This window comes from Oryx dammah, unplaced genomic scaffold (genome assembly GCF_014754425.2).
Source record: "Oryx dammah isolate SB20612 unplaced genomic scaffold, SCBI_Odam_1.1 HiC_scaffold_29, whole genome shotgun sequence".
NCBI lineage: Eukaryota > Metazoa > Chordata > Mammalia > Artiodactyla > Bovidae > Oryx > Oryx dammah.
In genome coordinates this window covers 14,323,572-14,340,476 of record NW_024070213.1, presented here as the reverse complement: position 1 = coordinate 14,340,476, position 16,905 = coordinate 14,323,572, and the positions used below count along the sequence as shown (strand labels likewise).

The window sequence follows — 16,905 nt, the reverse complement described above, 5'->3', positions numbered from 1 at the left end:
TGTAGTAAGACGCTTCTCCCTATTCACAAGTGTCACTCCAGGCTGAGTTGTAAACTAAAGCTTGCAAGTTACATAATGAGCTGATCTGACCTTGTGGGGTTACTGACTGTCTGGTGTTATATATGGCCAAGCAGGTCCCTCGGATTTGACCTTGGCTCCTTCCTACAAAACTTCAGCCCAAACCCGGAGTGATTTTGGAACAGAGCCTAAGTCACATGGACTGGTTATAATTCCTAGAGGGATGCTGTGTCTAGAGATGCATAGAAGTTATCAGAGCGTGGTCCGGGTTTGCAGAGGTGCGGGACAGATGAAATCCACCCTCTACATTCGGCTAATTGTCTTAATAAGTCTCCCCTCCTGACCTGGAGTGGATCCAAGTGTAAGTGAAAGGGAACAAAGGGAAGAGTTTACCTGATTGTCCCAGTTCAAAATACCTGTTTCCATGATTTATCCGTGTGTGGTATGCAAGGGGGATTATTATTTTGAGCCCTATCATAGATTCCCGTTTGGGGTATTTTCATTGGTAAGAAAAGGGAAGAATTTAGATTGTTCTCTTTTACAGGTGTCTAGCTGCAAAGATCAAAATAGAAACAGTGTTGAAATCTTTGTGTAATTTCCACTCTTGCCAGTGTATGGTATGGCCTTTGGCGGCGGGGGGGGGGGGGCGCGCTTCTGAACATGTCCGTTTTCCGCCGCTGTACAGCACTGTGCGTGTCTGCTGTGTGGTCATGGCACGTGTCTGCAGCCAGGCATCTACCTCCCCAGATGCGTTTGTGTGTGCGCACTCAGGGTCCCTTTTCTGCTTCTGCATGTTTCTGGGTTTTTTGTTTGTTTGCTTATCAGTGTTTATGCAGTCCCTTTATCATTTTGATAACTACTGTTTTCATACATTTGATTGAGGGGACTTACATTTTATGAAGAAAACAATAGCTGAGTTCAGAGTAAAAAAGTTTCGTGTGTATATCTTGATATAAAATCCTATGCATGAATTGGGTTATCAAGGGCAGTGTTATTACATAGGTAAGCTCATTCTCTAAATATATAGCCTACAAAACCTTTTTTAGCAATATATTTTTAAAAATGACAAGCTTTTTTTCTGATGATAAAATTACTATATGCAAGTTATTCTCTTATGCAGCACATTAGAATACAAAGTAAGATACTTAAAAATCCCACTGTGCTACAAACAGCCCCTTCAAGTGTGTGTGTGTGTGTGTGTGTGTGTGTGTGTGAAAAATCCCACTGTGCTACAAACAGCCCCTTCAAGTGTGTGTGTGTGTGTGTTTTACAGAAATGAGAGCTTACTTATTACTTATTTTTTTTATTTTGAAATTATGGACACTTCTTATGCCTTGCTCCACATTAACACCTTCCCCTTATCCCTGCCTCCAGGTAACCCACATTGACAACTGAGTTCACTTCTTTCCATATTTTTTGTGTATGCTCAGATAATCCTATGTAATCTATAAACACATATATAGAGGGCCTTTCTGTCTTTTGATGTACCGAAATGGAATCATAGTATACTCACTTCTCCAGTAGTGTGTTAACCAAGAGCACTGCATCAGGATTTAAGAATGTCCGGTCCCATCTTGCAGACCACGCTAGAGCACGCGAGGCCCGAGGAGCCCAGCTGGGATGAAGACTTCGCGGATGTGTACCATGACCTCATCCATTCTCCAGCCTCTGAAACTCTCCTAAACTTGGAACACAACTACTTCGTCAGCATCTCTGAACTCATTGGCGAAAGAGACGTGGAACTGAAAAAGTTACGGGAGAGGTACTTCCTAGTTCTTGCATTACGATAATTAAATGTTACACCGTCAAATAATGACGGGCTACAGAACAGCGTGTTCTCTCTCTCTCTTTTTTCTTAAATAAAACTGAAAAATAGAATAGAAAATCATCTTCAACATTAGAAAGTAATTTTCTTGTGTGTTTCAATCTCTCATTTCACCTGGGCAGATAAGGTTCTCCTAGTTTATAGAACTCCTCAAGGGATTTAACTAAATGAATTATGATGGTTCTATCTACTCTTAGTTCTGATGGAGGAAGAGCTTACCTCTTCTGAAGGTCAGCTTTGTTCCAGGCCCTGTGCAAAGTGCTTTGGATGCTGTCTTCATTCAGGCCGCTATATTAAAACACACACACACACACACACACAGAGAGAGAGAGAGAGACTGGATGGCTTAAACAGCAGAAATTGATCTCCTACAGTCTGGAGGCTGGGTTGTCCAAGGTCAAGGTGCCAGCAGACTCAGTGTCTGGTGAGGACCCACCACCTGGCTTGTAGCCAGTGCCTTCCTGACGTTGCTTCTTCAGCCTTTCCTCCGTGCACGCTCCTGGTGCGTTGCTTGTGGACAGAGAACAGTAGCACCCCTTCTTCCAGACTAATTCCATCATGAGGATGCCAGCCTCTGGAGCTTACCTCAACCTAACTGCCTCCCAAAGGCCCCACCTCCACATAACATCACAGTGAAGGTTAGGGTTTCAACATTTGTACTCTGCGGGGCCACAAAGATGCAGTTCTTAACAGATGCCCTGTCTCATTTGATCCACAACTCTACTGTTACTGCCCCAGTTTACTGAGGCAGAAATGGATTTCCTCTAGTTCTTTATTTCATATCCAATAATATTGTCCACAGACTTCCCAGGTAGCTCCGTGATTAAAGAATCTGCCTGCAATGCAGGCGACTCAGGAGATGTTGGATTGATCCCTGGGTCAGGAAGATCCCCTGGAGGAGGACATGGCAACCCACTCCAGTATTCTTGCCTGGAGAACCCCACGGACAGAGGAGCCTGGTGGGCTACAGTCCATTGGGTCGCAAAGTGTCAGACACGACTGAAGCAACTAAGCACACATGCATGGAATATTGTGAACATACTTTAAAATAAGCGTGAAATACAGATTAGGTTTTTTAACATATGATGCTAGTTACCCAACACTGATTACCTTCTATTGAACTTCATTGGTTTCATTTTTTTCCCCACTGGGGCTTCAGATAATACAATCTTCCTCTCGTTCTGAATCTGTTCTCAGGTCCCAGGTTTTCTGGGCCTGCACTCATTCTACCTGTTTGAGTTCAGTTCAGCTCAGTCGCTCAGTCGTGCCCGACTCTTCGCGACCCCGTGAATCGCAGTACGCCAGGCCTCCCTGTCCATCACCAACTCCCGGAGTTCACTCAAACTCAATGTCCATCGAGTCTGTGATGCCATCAGCCATCTCATCCTCTGTCATCCCCTTCTCCTCCTGCCCCCAATCCCTCCCAGCATCAGGGTCTTTTCCAACGCATCAACTCTTTGCATGAGGTGGCCAAAGTACAGGAGTTTCAGCTTTAGCATCAGTCCTTCCAATGAACACCCAGGACTGGTCTTCTTTAGAATGGACTGATTGGATATTCTTGCAGTCCAAGGGACTCTCAAGTGTTCTCCAGCCTGTTTAGGGATATTAAAAAATGCGCAGCTCGGCATCTGCAGTTCACATCAGTGGCTGTCGCTCCTGCTTTCAGTCAGCAGCTGAGTTGCTCTGAGCTGTGGTCCTCTTTGCTGCCTGCTCACTCCACCTCCCAGAAAATTTCATCTCTGGCCATCACTGTTCTATAATTGTTCTTTTTTCTAAGTTGGAAGAAGGTTCTTATTCCACTTAACCCTTCAGTTTTTTTTGGAAGCTGCATTAAGTTACTAATTATCTGCATTTACTGGTACTTTATATTTATTTTTTTCTGTTACAGGATAATTTTTCAATAGGGATTTGTTTCGGTTTATGTTATTTTTTGAAATATCTTTTGGCCAGACTTCTTGACAGGGCGTTGTTCCCCCACCCCCAAACATACAGATAATAATGGAATCATTTGGAGCTTCCCTGGTTGTCCAGTGGTTGAGACTTCACCTTCTGAAGCAGGGGGTGCAGGTTCGATCCCTGGTTGGGGAACTAAGATCTCACATGCCTCATGGCAAAAAAACCGAAACATAAAACAGATCGCTATTGTAACAAGTTCAATAAACGCTTTAAAAATGTTTGAAAACATTTATTTTAAGAACCGTTTTATAGTTTTTCATGTGTCCAAACTGTCAGCTTAATAAATAAAAATAAACCATGTTCTTTTTAAGGTAGGTAATATTTTTTACAAAGTTGAACCGTATAACTAATAGTAAGTTGGAATTCATTAGTGGAAGTTCACCCAAAATTTTGGTGTTCAATTCATGTATCTAATTCGTGAGTAGAAATGACGTATTTTCTCATCTCTCCTTTCATTTAATCCCATTTTACATCTTTTAAAAGAATTTGTCTCAGTGCAGCATCAACACAGTTATAATTATCTTTTTTCCTCAGTGTCTTCAGAATAACATACAGGTTGTCAGAATCATCATGACAGACATTCTGAGCCACTACATAGTATTTCATATAATAAATTTTCCTTTCATCTTAATCGTAGAAATAAATGTTGTATCATTAACTGTACTTGCACTTCTAACACATTTATGGTGAAATAAATGTTCATGAAGTTGAGTTGTTACTTATTAGTTCTCTTTTTCCTGATTGAAAATTTCCTTCTCTTAGCAAACCAGTTTCCAGGTAGTTCTTTGAACCTTTAAAGTAGCAATGATACTTTTTATCCACTAGAGGGAACATGTGTAATGTAAAATACTAATATATTGTATCAAAGTTTGTAATTATAAATGCTTAGCAGTTATTTCTGTTTTAAATAAAAATCTTACTTGCAAGCATTATCTTCACCTGACCTCTAGTAATTATTAAAAAAACTAGTGGGGTCGCCTGCATTAAGTGGGAATTAAGTAGTACTGAATATTTGATACTAGGGATGTATAAAAGTGTAACATACGAATGAGTTTCATTTATGATAAACATGTAGGTATCTTAATCAGTTCTTAGAAATAAGTGCAGTTTCTCTTCTAAGAGCAATTTACGTAAACTGACTAAAATGGTAGTGAAGTCCTTTAGTTCATGTCTGTTTCACTGCTCCCAAGTTTGTTTGAAAAGTGTTTTAGAACAAACTTGATTAATACATTTTTATTAGATTTTTTAAATCAACTTATTTATTAAAATATAACCTACATATAAAAAGGCAATAAACTGTAGATATGCAGTTCAGTAAGCTTCCACAAAGTAAACACACCAGTGTGCTCCTCTTCCAGATCAAGAAGTAGGTGTACTCCAGCCTGCAGAAGGCTCCCTCCCACCCATTCAGCAGTTCCCACCCATTTCCTCTGTAAATAACCACTGTCTGAACTTGTAGCACCATTAGTTTTTCTTATGGGGAAATAACCATTTTTAATTTCTGCACATTTTTTGTTTTGATAAGACTAAAACGTTATCTTCAGATTGTATTTCACATTCCTCTAGAAAGGGAACGCTGTGACTTAATACCAGTTTGATTCTTAGAACCTAACTGGCAGCTTCTGATTATAATATAATGTGTGATTCGAAGGTTGAAGTCACTTTAACTCACATTCAGAGGAATAAAAAATGTACTTTGAGCTGAATTGGGGAGTATCTTCTTTGTGAAAATCTGCAAGTGAAAAAGGCTCTGGACCTTTCAATATTAGTTACGGAAATTGAACTATCTCCTGGATTCTGAATGTTCTTCTTTATGCACTAAATTTAGGTTCCGATTTAACTGCACACGTGATGTTATGCGTACTACACGCCGTTAGCATCGTTTCCACTTCTCCATTGCCGAGGCTTCAGAGTGCTTTCCAGACAGGACTGTTGCCATTCCTGGGCACCTTCCTTTAAGAAGAAAATGTTCTTTTCATTTCATAGCAGTTATTCCATGAATCTGAAGTGGTTCTGCACCTTTAAAATGTGATGACTGTGTCCGATCTACTTATTTATGTTTCAGACAAGGTATTGAAATGGAAAAAGTGATGCAGGAGTTGGGAAAGTCACTGACAGACCAAGATGTGAACACCCTGGCTGCTCAGCATTTCGAATCCCAGCAGGTAAGTGAGGTATATATAGTGACTTTCAGAGTGCATTTTTTTTTTTTTTGGTTTATTTTTGTGAAGGAAAAAAAAAAATTAACTCGTTGGTATACTGTCTCTTTTTAGGACTTAGAAAATAAGTGGTCCAATGAATTAAAACAATCGACTGCCATTCAAAAACAAGAGTATCAGGAATGGGTAATTAAACTTCATCAAGACCTAAAAAATCCCAACAACAGCTCCCTCAGGTATTATTAATCAGGTATCATTTTTATGAAATGAAAAGTTGTTATCAGTAATAGTTTGTATTTACTATAAAGTTGGACCTTTTTAGTTGTAGATATTTTTAAGTTACCAATGAAAATTCAAGATAACTATATGCTTTTTTAAACACCTTTCATTTTGTAGAATTTACATGGATTATGTGGGGCAGGATGTTTTACAAAGGTGATTCCCCACCTAGAACTTAGCTTTATAAATCTTGTGGGTATGTATACCTAAATACCTTGACTGCTGTCTCCTGTGTTTTTTTTTTAATTGGTTTCCCTTCAATGCAGTACACAGTGGTTGAATGCATCTTAAATGCCAAGCACTCTTTAAGCAGAAAAACAAGATAACTGCCTGTGGGGAGCTTATATTCTTTAGAGACTGACCTGTAAATAAAACAGAATGATAGGTGCAGTTATAGAAGCATGTACAGGGTACAAAACGAAGAAAGAAGACTTTTTATAGTTCATAATTTGTGTGGTCCCTTATGGGCTAAATGCACTGTGTTTCTTATATTGCCTGTTATTTCCTGGCTGTGTACTCACCTTTGAGAATTTCTTTTTTCAAATCCTAAAGTATATTCTATTGGAGATATTCTTAGTACAGTATAATAATCCTGTTTTCAGGGTTTTCTAGTGTATACTATAAGCATTTAGATATAGCATTTTATTTATATGATGTCCTTCTCCCCTACTTGTCTTGCCTTGAAAGTAAAAAACCATGTCTATTTTTTCTGCTCTTGTGATCCCCAGATCTCTCTCACGTGTCTAACTCTTGAGCAGTTCAGTTCCATTCAGTTGCTCAGTCACATCCGACTCTTTGCAACCCCATGGACTGCAGCACGCCAGGCCTCCCTGTCCATCACCAACTCAGAGTTTACCCAAACTCATGTCCATTGAGTCAGTGATGCCATCCAGCCATCTCATCCTCTTCTCCTCCTGCCCTCAATCTTTCCCAGCATCAGGATCTTTTCAAATGAGTCAGCTCTTCACATCAGGTAGCCAAAGTATTGGAGTTTCAGCTTCAACAGCAATCCTTCCAATGAACACCCAGGACTGATCTCCTTAGAATGGACTGGCTGGATCTCCTTGCAGTCCAAGGGACTCTCAAGAGTCTTCTCCAACACCACAGTTCAAACGCATCAATTCTTCGACGCTCAGCTTTCTTTACAATCCAACTCTCACATCCATACATGACTACTGGAAAAACCATAGCCTTGACTAGATGGACCTTTGTTGGCAAAGTAATATCTCTGCTTTTTAATATGCTGTCTAGGTTGGTTATAACTTTCCTTCCAAGGAGCAAGCATCTTTTAATTTCATGGCTGCAATCACCATATGCAGTGATTTTGGAGCCCCCCAAAATAAAGTCTGACACTGTTTCCACTGTTTCCCCATCTATTTCCCATGAAGTGATGGGACCGGATGCCATAATCTTAGTTTTCGTTTTCTGAATGTTGAGCTTTAAGCCAACTTTTCACTCTCCTCTTTCACTTTCATCAGGAAGCTTGTTAGTTCTTCTTTACTTTCTGCCTTAAGGGTGGTGTCATCTGCATATCTGAGGTTATTGATATTTCTCCCAGCAGTCTTGATTCCAGCTTGTGCTTCATCCAGCCCAGCGTTTCTCATGATGTACTCTGCATAGAAGTTAAATAAGCAGGGTGACAATACACAGCCTTGATATATTCCTTTTCCTATTTGAAACCAGTCTGTTGTTTCATGTCCAGTTCTAACTGTTGCCTCCTGACCTGCATATAGGTTTCTCAAGAGGCAGGTCAGGTGGTCTGGCATTCCCATCTCTCTCAGAATTTTCCACAGTTTCTTGTGATCCACACAGTCAAAGGCTTTGGCATAGTCAGTTCAGTTCAGTTCAGTCACTCAGTCATGTCCAACTCTTTGCGACCCCATGAATCTCAGCACACCAGGCCTCCCTGTCCATCACCAACTCCCGGAGTTCTCTCAGACTCACGTCCATCGAGTCAGTGATGCCATCCAGCCATCTCATCCTCTGTCGTCCCCTTCTCCTCCTGCCCCCAATCCCTCCCAGCATCAGAGTCTTTTCCAATGAGTCAACTCTTCGCATGAGGTGGCCAAAGTACTGGAGTTGCAGCTTTAGCATCGTTCCCTCCAAAGAAACCCCAGGGCTGATCTCCTTCAGAATGGACTGATTGGATCTCCTTGCAGTCCAAGGGACTCTCAAGAGTCTTCTCCAACACCACAGTTGAAAGGCATCAATTTTTTGACGCTCAGTTTTCTTTACAATCCGACTCTCACATCCATACATGACCACTGGAAAAACCATAGCCTTGACTAGACGGACCTTTGTTGGCTAAGTAATGTCTCTGCTTTTGAATATACTATCTAGGTTGGTCATAACTTTTCTTCCAAGGAGTAAGCGTCTTTTAATTTCATGGCTGCAGTCACCATCTGCAGTGATTTTGGAGCCCCCCAAAATAAAGTCTGACACTGTTTCCACTGTTTGCCCATCTATTTCAATAAAGCAGAAATAGATGTTTTTCTGGAACTCTCTTGCTTTTTCAATGACCCAGCGGATGTTGGCAATTTGATCTCTGGTTCCTCTGCCTTTTCTAAAACCAGCTTGAACATCTGGAAGTTCATGGTTCACGTATTGCTGAAGCCTGGCTTGGAGAATTTTGAGCATTACTTTACTAGCATGTGAGATGAGTACAATTGTGCGGTAGTTTGAGCATTCTTTGGCATTGCCTTTCTTTGGGACTGGAATGAAAACTGACCTTTTCCAGTCCTGTGGCCACTGCTGAGTTTTCCAAATTTGCTGGCATATTGAGTGCAGCACTTTCACAACACCATCTTTTAGGATTTGAAATAGCTCCACTGGAATTCCATCATCTCCACTAGCTTTGTTTGTAGTGATGCTTCCTAAGGCCCACTTGACTTCACATTCCAGGATGTCTGGCTCTAGGTGAGTGATCACAGCATCGTGATTATCTTGGTCATGAAGATCTTTTTTGTACAGTTCTTATGTGTATTCTTGCCACCTCTTCTTAATATCTTCTGCTTCTGTTCCATACCATTTCTGTCCCTTTTTGAGCCCATCTTTGCATGAAATATTCCCTTGGTTTTTCTTAAAGAGATCTCTAGTCTTTCCCATTTGTTATTTTCCTCTATTTCTTTGCACTGATCACTGAGGAAGGCTTTCTTATCTCTCTTTGCTGTTCTTTGGAACTCTGTATTCAAATGGGTATATCTTTCCTTTTCTCCTTTGCTTTTCACTCCTCTTCTTTTCACAGCTATTTGTAAGGCCTCCTCAGACAGCCATTTTGCTTTTTTGCATTTCTTTTCCTTGGGGCTGGTCTTGCTCCCTGTTGATACAGGCACATAAATAAACACTTACGGGATGGATGTATAGACAGGCTTATGAGTAGATTATCATTAAACTGTTTACCTGATGCTATCTATTATCACCTTTTATTATCATCTGTCATTTGTGTTGTTGTTTTCCCCAAGACAATACTTAAAAACATTAAAACAATTTTTTATAATTAGAAATGAGATAACCTCCTGGACACTAACATGTTTATACTCTTCATTTCAAATGAAAAAGTGCTAAACTCAGTACAAAAGGAGATGTCGGGGACAGGCTGGGAACATCCATGTGCCATAAGGTCTGGTGGTGTTTCTCAGACTGCTGCTTGTAGTCTGCCAGGAACCATGCTAGATCCTTTACTTTCCAACTGAACTTTAAAAATAATAATAGAATGGAATGGAGTGGAACAGATCTGAGTAGAGTAGACTAGGAAAAAAGACATCAGTGCATTACACATGTGTGTATTGAAGAAAATGTAAAATATTAAATATGTACTCTATACTGTGGTCAAAAAGGCAGAAAATCACTGACCTAATGGAAGCTCAGAAAGCCCCTTGCTACAAAAAATATCTCTTGATGCAGGAGACCCCAGTTTGATTCCTGGGTCAGGAAGATATGCTGGAGAAGGGATAGGCTACCCACTCCAGTATTCTTGGGCTTCCCTTGTGGCTCAGCTGGTAAAGAATCTGCCTGCAGTGTGGGAGACCTGGGTTCAATCAATCCCTGGGTTGGGAAGATCCCCTGGAGAAGGGAAAGGCTACCCACTCCAGTATTCTGGCCTGGAGAATTCCATGGACTATATATATAGTCCATGGGGTCACAAAGAGTCGAACATGACTGAGTGACTTTCACTTCACTTGCTACTGTAGTTTCAGAAATTCATTCTATGTGATCAGTTCCATTGTATAAATATTGACCTCTAGCTGCTGCTACTTTAAAAAATCAAATATTCCTAGGAAAGAGGATTTTTACTGTGACTTTGTTAGCTTGCTTTCCTTTTGATAGGTTTCCTGGGGGAGCAGAAACCTGCTTTCAGCATAACTACATATGGGATTGTATGAAACTGACCAATTTTTAAAATTCATTTATTTTTGCCTTTTAGCTTATAGTCAGGTGTATTGAAGGATGAATTACATAAAAGTCACTTGTTTTAGGTTTACATTTTGATGAGTTTTGACAAACTTAGTCATGAAGCCATCACTGCAGTCAAGACATAGCATTTCCTTTTTATCCATTTATATTAACCCCCCTTCTGCTTGCTGAGCTCGTGGTAACCTGATCTGAATTCTATACCTGTAATTTCGATTTTCTTATATAAATGGAATCAAACTGTATGCAGCAACTTACGTCTTACTTTCTTCACTTAACATAACCCTTTTGAGACTCATTCAAGTTGTTGCCATTTTAAGTGGTTCTTCCGTTTTTGTTGCTCTGTTGTTTTTTTGTTTATCCAATGGTGGACATTTGAAGTATTTCCAGATTTTGGCAATTATAAATAAAGTGACTGTAAGCATTCACATACAGGTCTTTGTATAGTCATGAAAGTGAAAATAAAAGTCAGTCGCTCAGTTGTGTCCAACTCTTTGCAAGCCCATGGACTGTAGTCCACCAGGCTCCTCCGTCCATGGGATTCTCCAGGCAAGAGTGAATACTGGAGTGGGTTGCCATGCCCTCCTTCAGGGGATCTTCCCGACCTGGGGATCGAACCCAGGTATCCCACATTGCAGGCAGACTCTTTACCATCTGAGCCAATAGGGAAGCCAGAACATATGGGTGGACATATGTTTATAATATAACATAATCTATGTAGCATATGTTTAGAATTCTCTTAGGTAAATACCTAGGAGTGGAATTGCTGGGTAAAAACAGTAAGTAAAATCCATGGTGTGTTTAATCTTGTAAGAAACTGCCCAACTGTTCTCCAAAGTGGTTGTGACATTTTTGCATCCCCACCACCCATGTGTGTGGGTTCCAGATGCTCCACACCCTTGTCAGCACTTGGTGGTGATATTTAGCCATTCTGGTAGGTTTTGTAGTGGTGTCTCTTTTTGTGTGTCTTTGCATTTCCCTGGTGGTTACTAACGCTGAACATCTTTTCATGTGCTGATCTTCTAGCTATAGCTCTCCTTTATTTTTTTTCTTATTATTGAGTTGTGAAAGTTCTCTATGTATTCTGGTACAAGTGTATAATCAGATATATGTTTTACAAATATGTTCTAGCACCTCGTGGCTTGTCTTTTCATTTTCTTATCAGTTTTTTTCAAAGAATAACTTTTCATTTTAATTAAGTACAGTTTATCAGTTTTTAAGAGATCTGTGTCTTATCTAAGATATTGTTGAAATTCAAGATCACAAAGATTTTCTGCTGTATTTTCTTCTAGAAATTTTATAGTTCAAACTTACACATATAGTGCAAGATCCAGTACTTCAAATATATTATAATGAATATAAGTAAATATATCCACTATAAAATGCAGACTTTTGTGTGTATTAGAAAAGAAGTAGTGTGTGGCTCAGATGCGTCCCATTCTCCAGGCAAGAACACTGAAGTGGGTTGCCATTTCCTCCTGCAGGGGATCTTCCTGACCTAAGGATTGAACCGGGTCTCTCATCACCTGCATTTGTAGGTGGATTCTCTACCATTAAGTGCCACCTGCGTAAATAGTACCTATGCCCAGAAATGAGCAGGCTGTTAAGGTGAAGGCCATGGAAATCCAGTTGGCAGTCGGGCTGTTTGGTTTCTGTTCTCCAGTCCAGTCCACCACAGGCCTCGTTGTCTACAGCAGTACGCTGCTGCCACTTGGTGTTGAGAGTGGGGCTTTGGTCTCTAGGCGGTCCTCCTCTGCCTGTTGAGGGTGGGAGGCAGGTTCCATGGCCCCATGGTCTCGGGCAAGCCCTGCAGATCTGGGCCGAGGGCACGGGGCATCCTTAGCACATCCACCTGTGCCTCCCAGTGGGCTGTCTCTCCTCCTGCCCCGCCCCCAGGCCTTTCCTGGAAGCACCTGGTGGAGGCCGGGGGGAAAGAGTTTGCAAGAGCATGTAACATCCATTGCTGTCCTAAACGTACATGCCACCCCATACTTGACCTTGAAGAACGTGTTAACATTTTAGCTGATTTCTTCTTACCTTCTTACATACATTACAGCATTTCATTTCTATGATGCTCTGCCAAAACCGTGTGTCCTGTCTCCCCTGGGACAGGCATGTCACACTTCAGAATTTAATTTCTTGGTCCCCCTGTTACCTCAGATCTCTGATGAGCTTCAGAACAGTTATGGCCATATAGATTATCCCAGCTTTTCTTGTTATTAGAACAGGACCAACTTTCTTTGGTGGCTTCCTGAATCCTAAGATGATATTTAATTTGTGTAAATCTGTATGAATTTGTTTGGGGGTTGAAATTGGCTATATTTCCTAATGAAGTCCATCAGTGACACAAATAAGACTGTTTGGATTTATCGAAAAAATCTAGTCAGGGGAATAGATGACTGTTACAGACTTGCATCATCTTCAGCTCACAGTAATATGTGAATTGAACAGTTGTACAGTTCTGATACCTCCATGGAAACATTTTCAGAAAGTACAAGGGCAGACTAGAGCTAAGAGAAGTCTTTTAGTGTGAGACTATTGGCAGTGAAAAAATTAGAAATGGTTTTTTTAAAAAAGGATATGAATATGTCAAAATGAACTTTCTTCTTTTTTAATTCTTTTTTTAATTTGACTTTTTTGTTTTTAATTTTCATTTCTTTCACTTTACTTATTCTCTAGCTTCACTGATGCCACCTGATATAAGGATATATTAATGTTTTTTAATGTCATTTTAAACATTTTAAGGTAATGTTAGTCACTGTTTAATCATGCCCTAGCGGAGAAGGCGATGGCACCCCACTCCAGTACTCTTGCCTGGAAAATCCCATGGACAGAGGAGCCTGGTGGGCTGCAGTCCATGGGGTCGCTAAGAGTCAGACAGGACTGAGCGACTTCACTTTCACTTTTCACTTTCATGCATTAGAGAAGGAAATGGCAACCCACTCCAATGTTCTTGCCTGGAGAATCCCAGGGACGGGGGAGCCTGGTGGGCTGCCGTCTATGGGGTTGCACAGAGTCGGACACGACTGAAGCGACTTAGTGGCAGCAGCAGGCTACTAAGAAATATTACATAGTGACATAGGAGTTGATATTGTAATGACTAAAAAATATGCCTCACTGACTGAAAGAAATAACCAAAGAAATGGAAGAATAAGTGGGAATTTTATAAGTTGTAAGCGCTTGTGTTCCTGCCCCATAGATAAAGGATAAATTTAGGAGTAAATTAAGTGCTGCTTTCAGCAATTAATTTCATTACCTGGTGGCTCAGATGGTAAAGACTCTGCCTGCAATGAGAGCGACCCGGGTTTGATCCCTGGGTTGGGAAGATCCCCTGGAGTAGGAAATGACAACCCACCTTAGTATTCTTGCCTGGAGAATCCCATGAACAGAGGAGGCTCATGGTCTACAGTCCATGGGGTCACAAAGAGTCAGACAGGACTGAGTGATTTTCACTTTCATTTCACTATAAATCTTTCTTTCCTATAGGAAAATTTCTTGACAAGCATACCAAAAAAAAGCATATCAATAATTTTTTCAATTGCAGTGAGGAAATTAAAGTTCAGCCAAGTCAGTTCAGAGAATCCGCTGAAGCAAATGGAAGGGTTTATGAGGAACAGAGAAAGTTAGAAGAAAGTTTTACCATCCACTTAGGTAAGTGTGTTAATTTTTTACAGTCACCACTTTGTAACCAGTGAAACTTTTTTTAATGCTTTTAAGAGAAAAATCCTTAGCATATAAGTAGAATATATCCAGGTTCTTTTTAAAATGAAAGGCTTCCTTGATGGCTCAGACAGTAAAGAATCCACTTGCAATGCAGAAGACCTGGGTTTGATCTCTGGGTTGGGAGGATCCCCTGGAGAAGGAAATGGCAACCCATTCCAGTGTTCTTGCTCAGGAAACCCCATGGACAGAGAAGCCTGGTAGGCTACGGTTCATGGAGTCAAAAAGAGTCAAGACACAACTGAGTGACTTCCACTTCACTTTTGAAATGAAAAATTAGGTTCTGCTCCAAGAAGGTCTGTGTTTATTGACTGTAAATTTTCTGTTTTAGCGCATCCATTATTTTTTTTCAAATGCAAAGATGAAATATTAATAGTTATTAAAATAGAACACAGGCTTCCTCGGTGGCTCAGTGGTAAAGGACCCACCTGCCAATGCAAGAGATACAAGTTCGATCCCTGGGTCAGGAAGATCCCCTGGAGGAGGAAATGGCAACCCTCTCCAGTATTATTGCCTGGAGAATCACCACCATGGCCGCAGAGGAGCCTGGTGGGCTACAGTCCATGGGGTTGCAAAGCATTGGGCACAACTTAGTGAGTAAACCACAGCAAAATAGAAAATTGAAAAGCCCATCTGAGAGTATTTGTAGCACAGATTTACTAGGATCCCTGCCACCGAGATTTGCCTCCCGCTCTGCTGGCTTTCTGCAGCTGTCTAAGTATCTTCCTGGGGCTGCTGCCCTCCCCCAGGGGCCCAGCTGAAGACCATGCACAACCTGCGGCTGCTGAGAGCAGACATGCTGGACTTCTGCAAGCACAAGAGGAGCCACCGGAGTGGCGGGAAGCTCCACCGACTGCAGACAGCGCTGTCGCTGTACTCCACGTCCCTCTGTGGCCTGGTCTTGCTGGTCGATAATCGAATCAATTCCTACAGTGGCATTAAGAGAGGTGAGTTAGCATTGTGTGTAGTTACGCCCTCAAAGTTCTCCATTTAATGCCATTTGAAAGAGAAAGCAGTTAGAGGAAAAGAACTGAAAAAGGCTTGAGTCCAAACAGCACACAGACCCAGACACGGTCGTGTAGGATTTGTTTCATACTTTAGCACCCATGGGGCGCTTTAGGATATTTCATTTATCTTAAAGTCCTATCATAGATAATACTTTTAAGGATCCTTTTTCAAGGTATCACAAAAAGAATAATCAAGACATAAATACATTTTTCAGTTTAGAAGCAGATCCTGACTGAATTTCAGTTCATCCATTTGTCATGTTTTTTCTTTATGTTTTTAAATAATCTATTTCTTAAAAATGCTAGGTTGAATTCTGCCTTCCCTCCCAGTACAGTTCATTTTTTCTGATGATTTTTTAAGAGTTTGACATAGAAAGTGCATTGAAATGTAGAACTACTTTTAAGACGCTTGAATATTTTATTTTCTATCATAAGTGTAAGAACCTGATTTTTTTTTTTTTAGCACTTTTGGGAACTAGATTATGATCAAAGTACTATTTAAAGAAGGTTTGGACTTTTATTAAAATTTCCTTGCCTATTAATTATGTATTTTTTTGAGCCATTGAGAGAGTGAGTTTCTGATCAGAACCAAATTGTTGTCCCTTAACTTACTAAGACATAATTATAGAGAGGACAAGTATGAGATGCCGTCCTTGGGAATACTGTGTTGCATTTCTGCTGCATCTCTCTGTAAGTAAACACTAAAGATCTGATACTTCACCTTTGCAAGTTCGTTAACTGTGTTGGGTCCCTTAGATTTCGCCACGGTTTGCCAAGAATGCACTGACTTTCATTTCCCCCGGATTGAAGAGCAGCTGGAGGTTGTCCAGCAGGTCGTACTTTATGCAAGAACCCAGCGCAGGAGCAAGTTGAAAGAATCTCATGGTCAGTGAAACTCAGATTTTAAAAAATTTCACTTGAGGATGTTCCGTCTCTAAGCACTCTCTTAGCATCCTGACCACCTGAAATAGAGGAAGTTGCACTGGTGGGAAGATGGAAGAAAGAAATTAAGAACAAATTTCAAAGTCTTTAGAAGCTTGAATTCTGTTCTTAATTTTCTTTTCTGCCTGATTTTGTTCAAGATCCTTAGAAAAACTGTTTTTAAATTTTGTTTCTGTAGTTGTACTTGAAGTAGGCACTCAGTGGAAAGTTGGGATCCTTTGCTTCAAGTTCTGTATCTCTACAACGGATATAATTAGTACTGTAAAGGACATTGAAATCATAGGGTAAACAGCCCGAAATATACACTTCTTATATGTTCCATCTTTGATCCCTTTAGGTAGCATGAAGTCAGTTACAAGGACTGGTTTTGGTTGTTCTTTTTAAAAATTACTATGTTTAGAACTATATCCTGCTTTTTCTATATTTATCCACAATCTAAACATCCTTATAGGAAATTTACTGGAAGATGGTTTAAAAGCTATGTTCATGGTGTTTTTCTTCAGTGATTTCTAATTATGTGTAAGAAGACCTTTGGGAAGACAGGGGAGACATAAAAGAACATACTCTAGCTCAAGTTACAGAGTAATTC

The 16,905-nt window shown here is 40.5% G+C and overlaps 1 protein-coding gene across 2 annotated transcripts in view; it reads left to right on the top strand.

The window, feature by feature from the left end:
* CUNH12orf4 (chromosome unknown C12orf4 homolog) overlaps window positions 1-16,905 on the top strand; it is a 37,687-nt gene that overhangs the window by 7,503 nt on the left and 13,279 nt on the right. The window contains exons 4-9 of one of the 2 annotated variants that reach the window (XM_040233754.1): window positions 1,599-1,780; window positions 5,865-5,964; window positions 6,073-6,194; window positions 14,192-14,298; window positions 15,117-15,314; window positions 16,131-16,259. In XM_040233754.1, coding sequence (XP_040089688.1) covers window positions 1,599-1,780; window positions 5,865-5,964; window positions 6,073-6,194; window positions 14,192-14,298; window positions 15,117-15,314; window positions 16,131-16,259 — 838 coding nt within the window. Of the gene's footprint in view, window positions 1-1,598; window positions 1,781-5,864; window positions 5,965-6,072; window positions 6,195-14,191; window positions 14,299-15,077; window positions 15,315-16,130; window positions 16,260-16,905 lie in introns of both variants that reach the window. The other variant, XM_040233755.1, reaches the window with a different exon arrangement.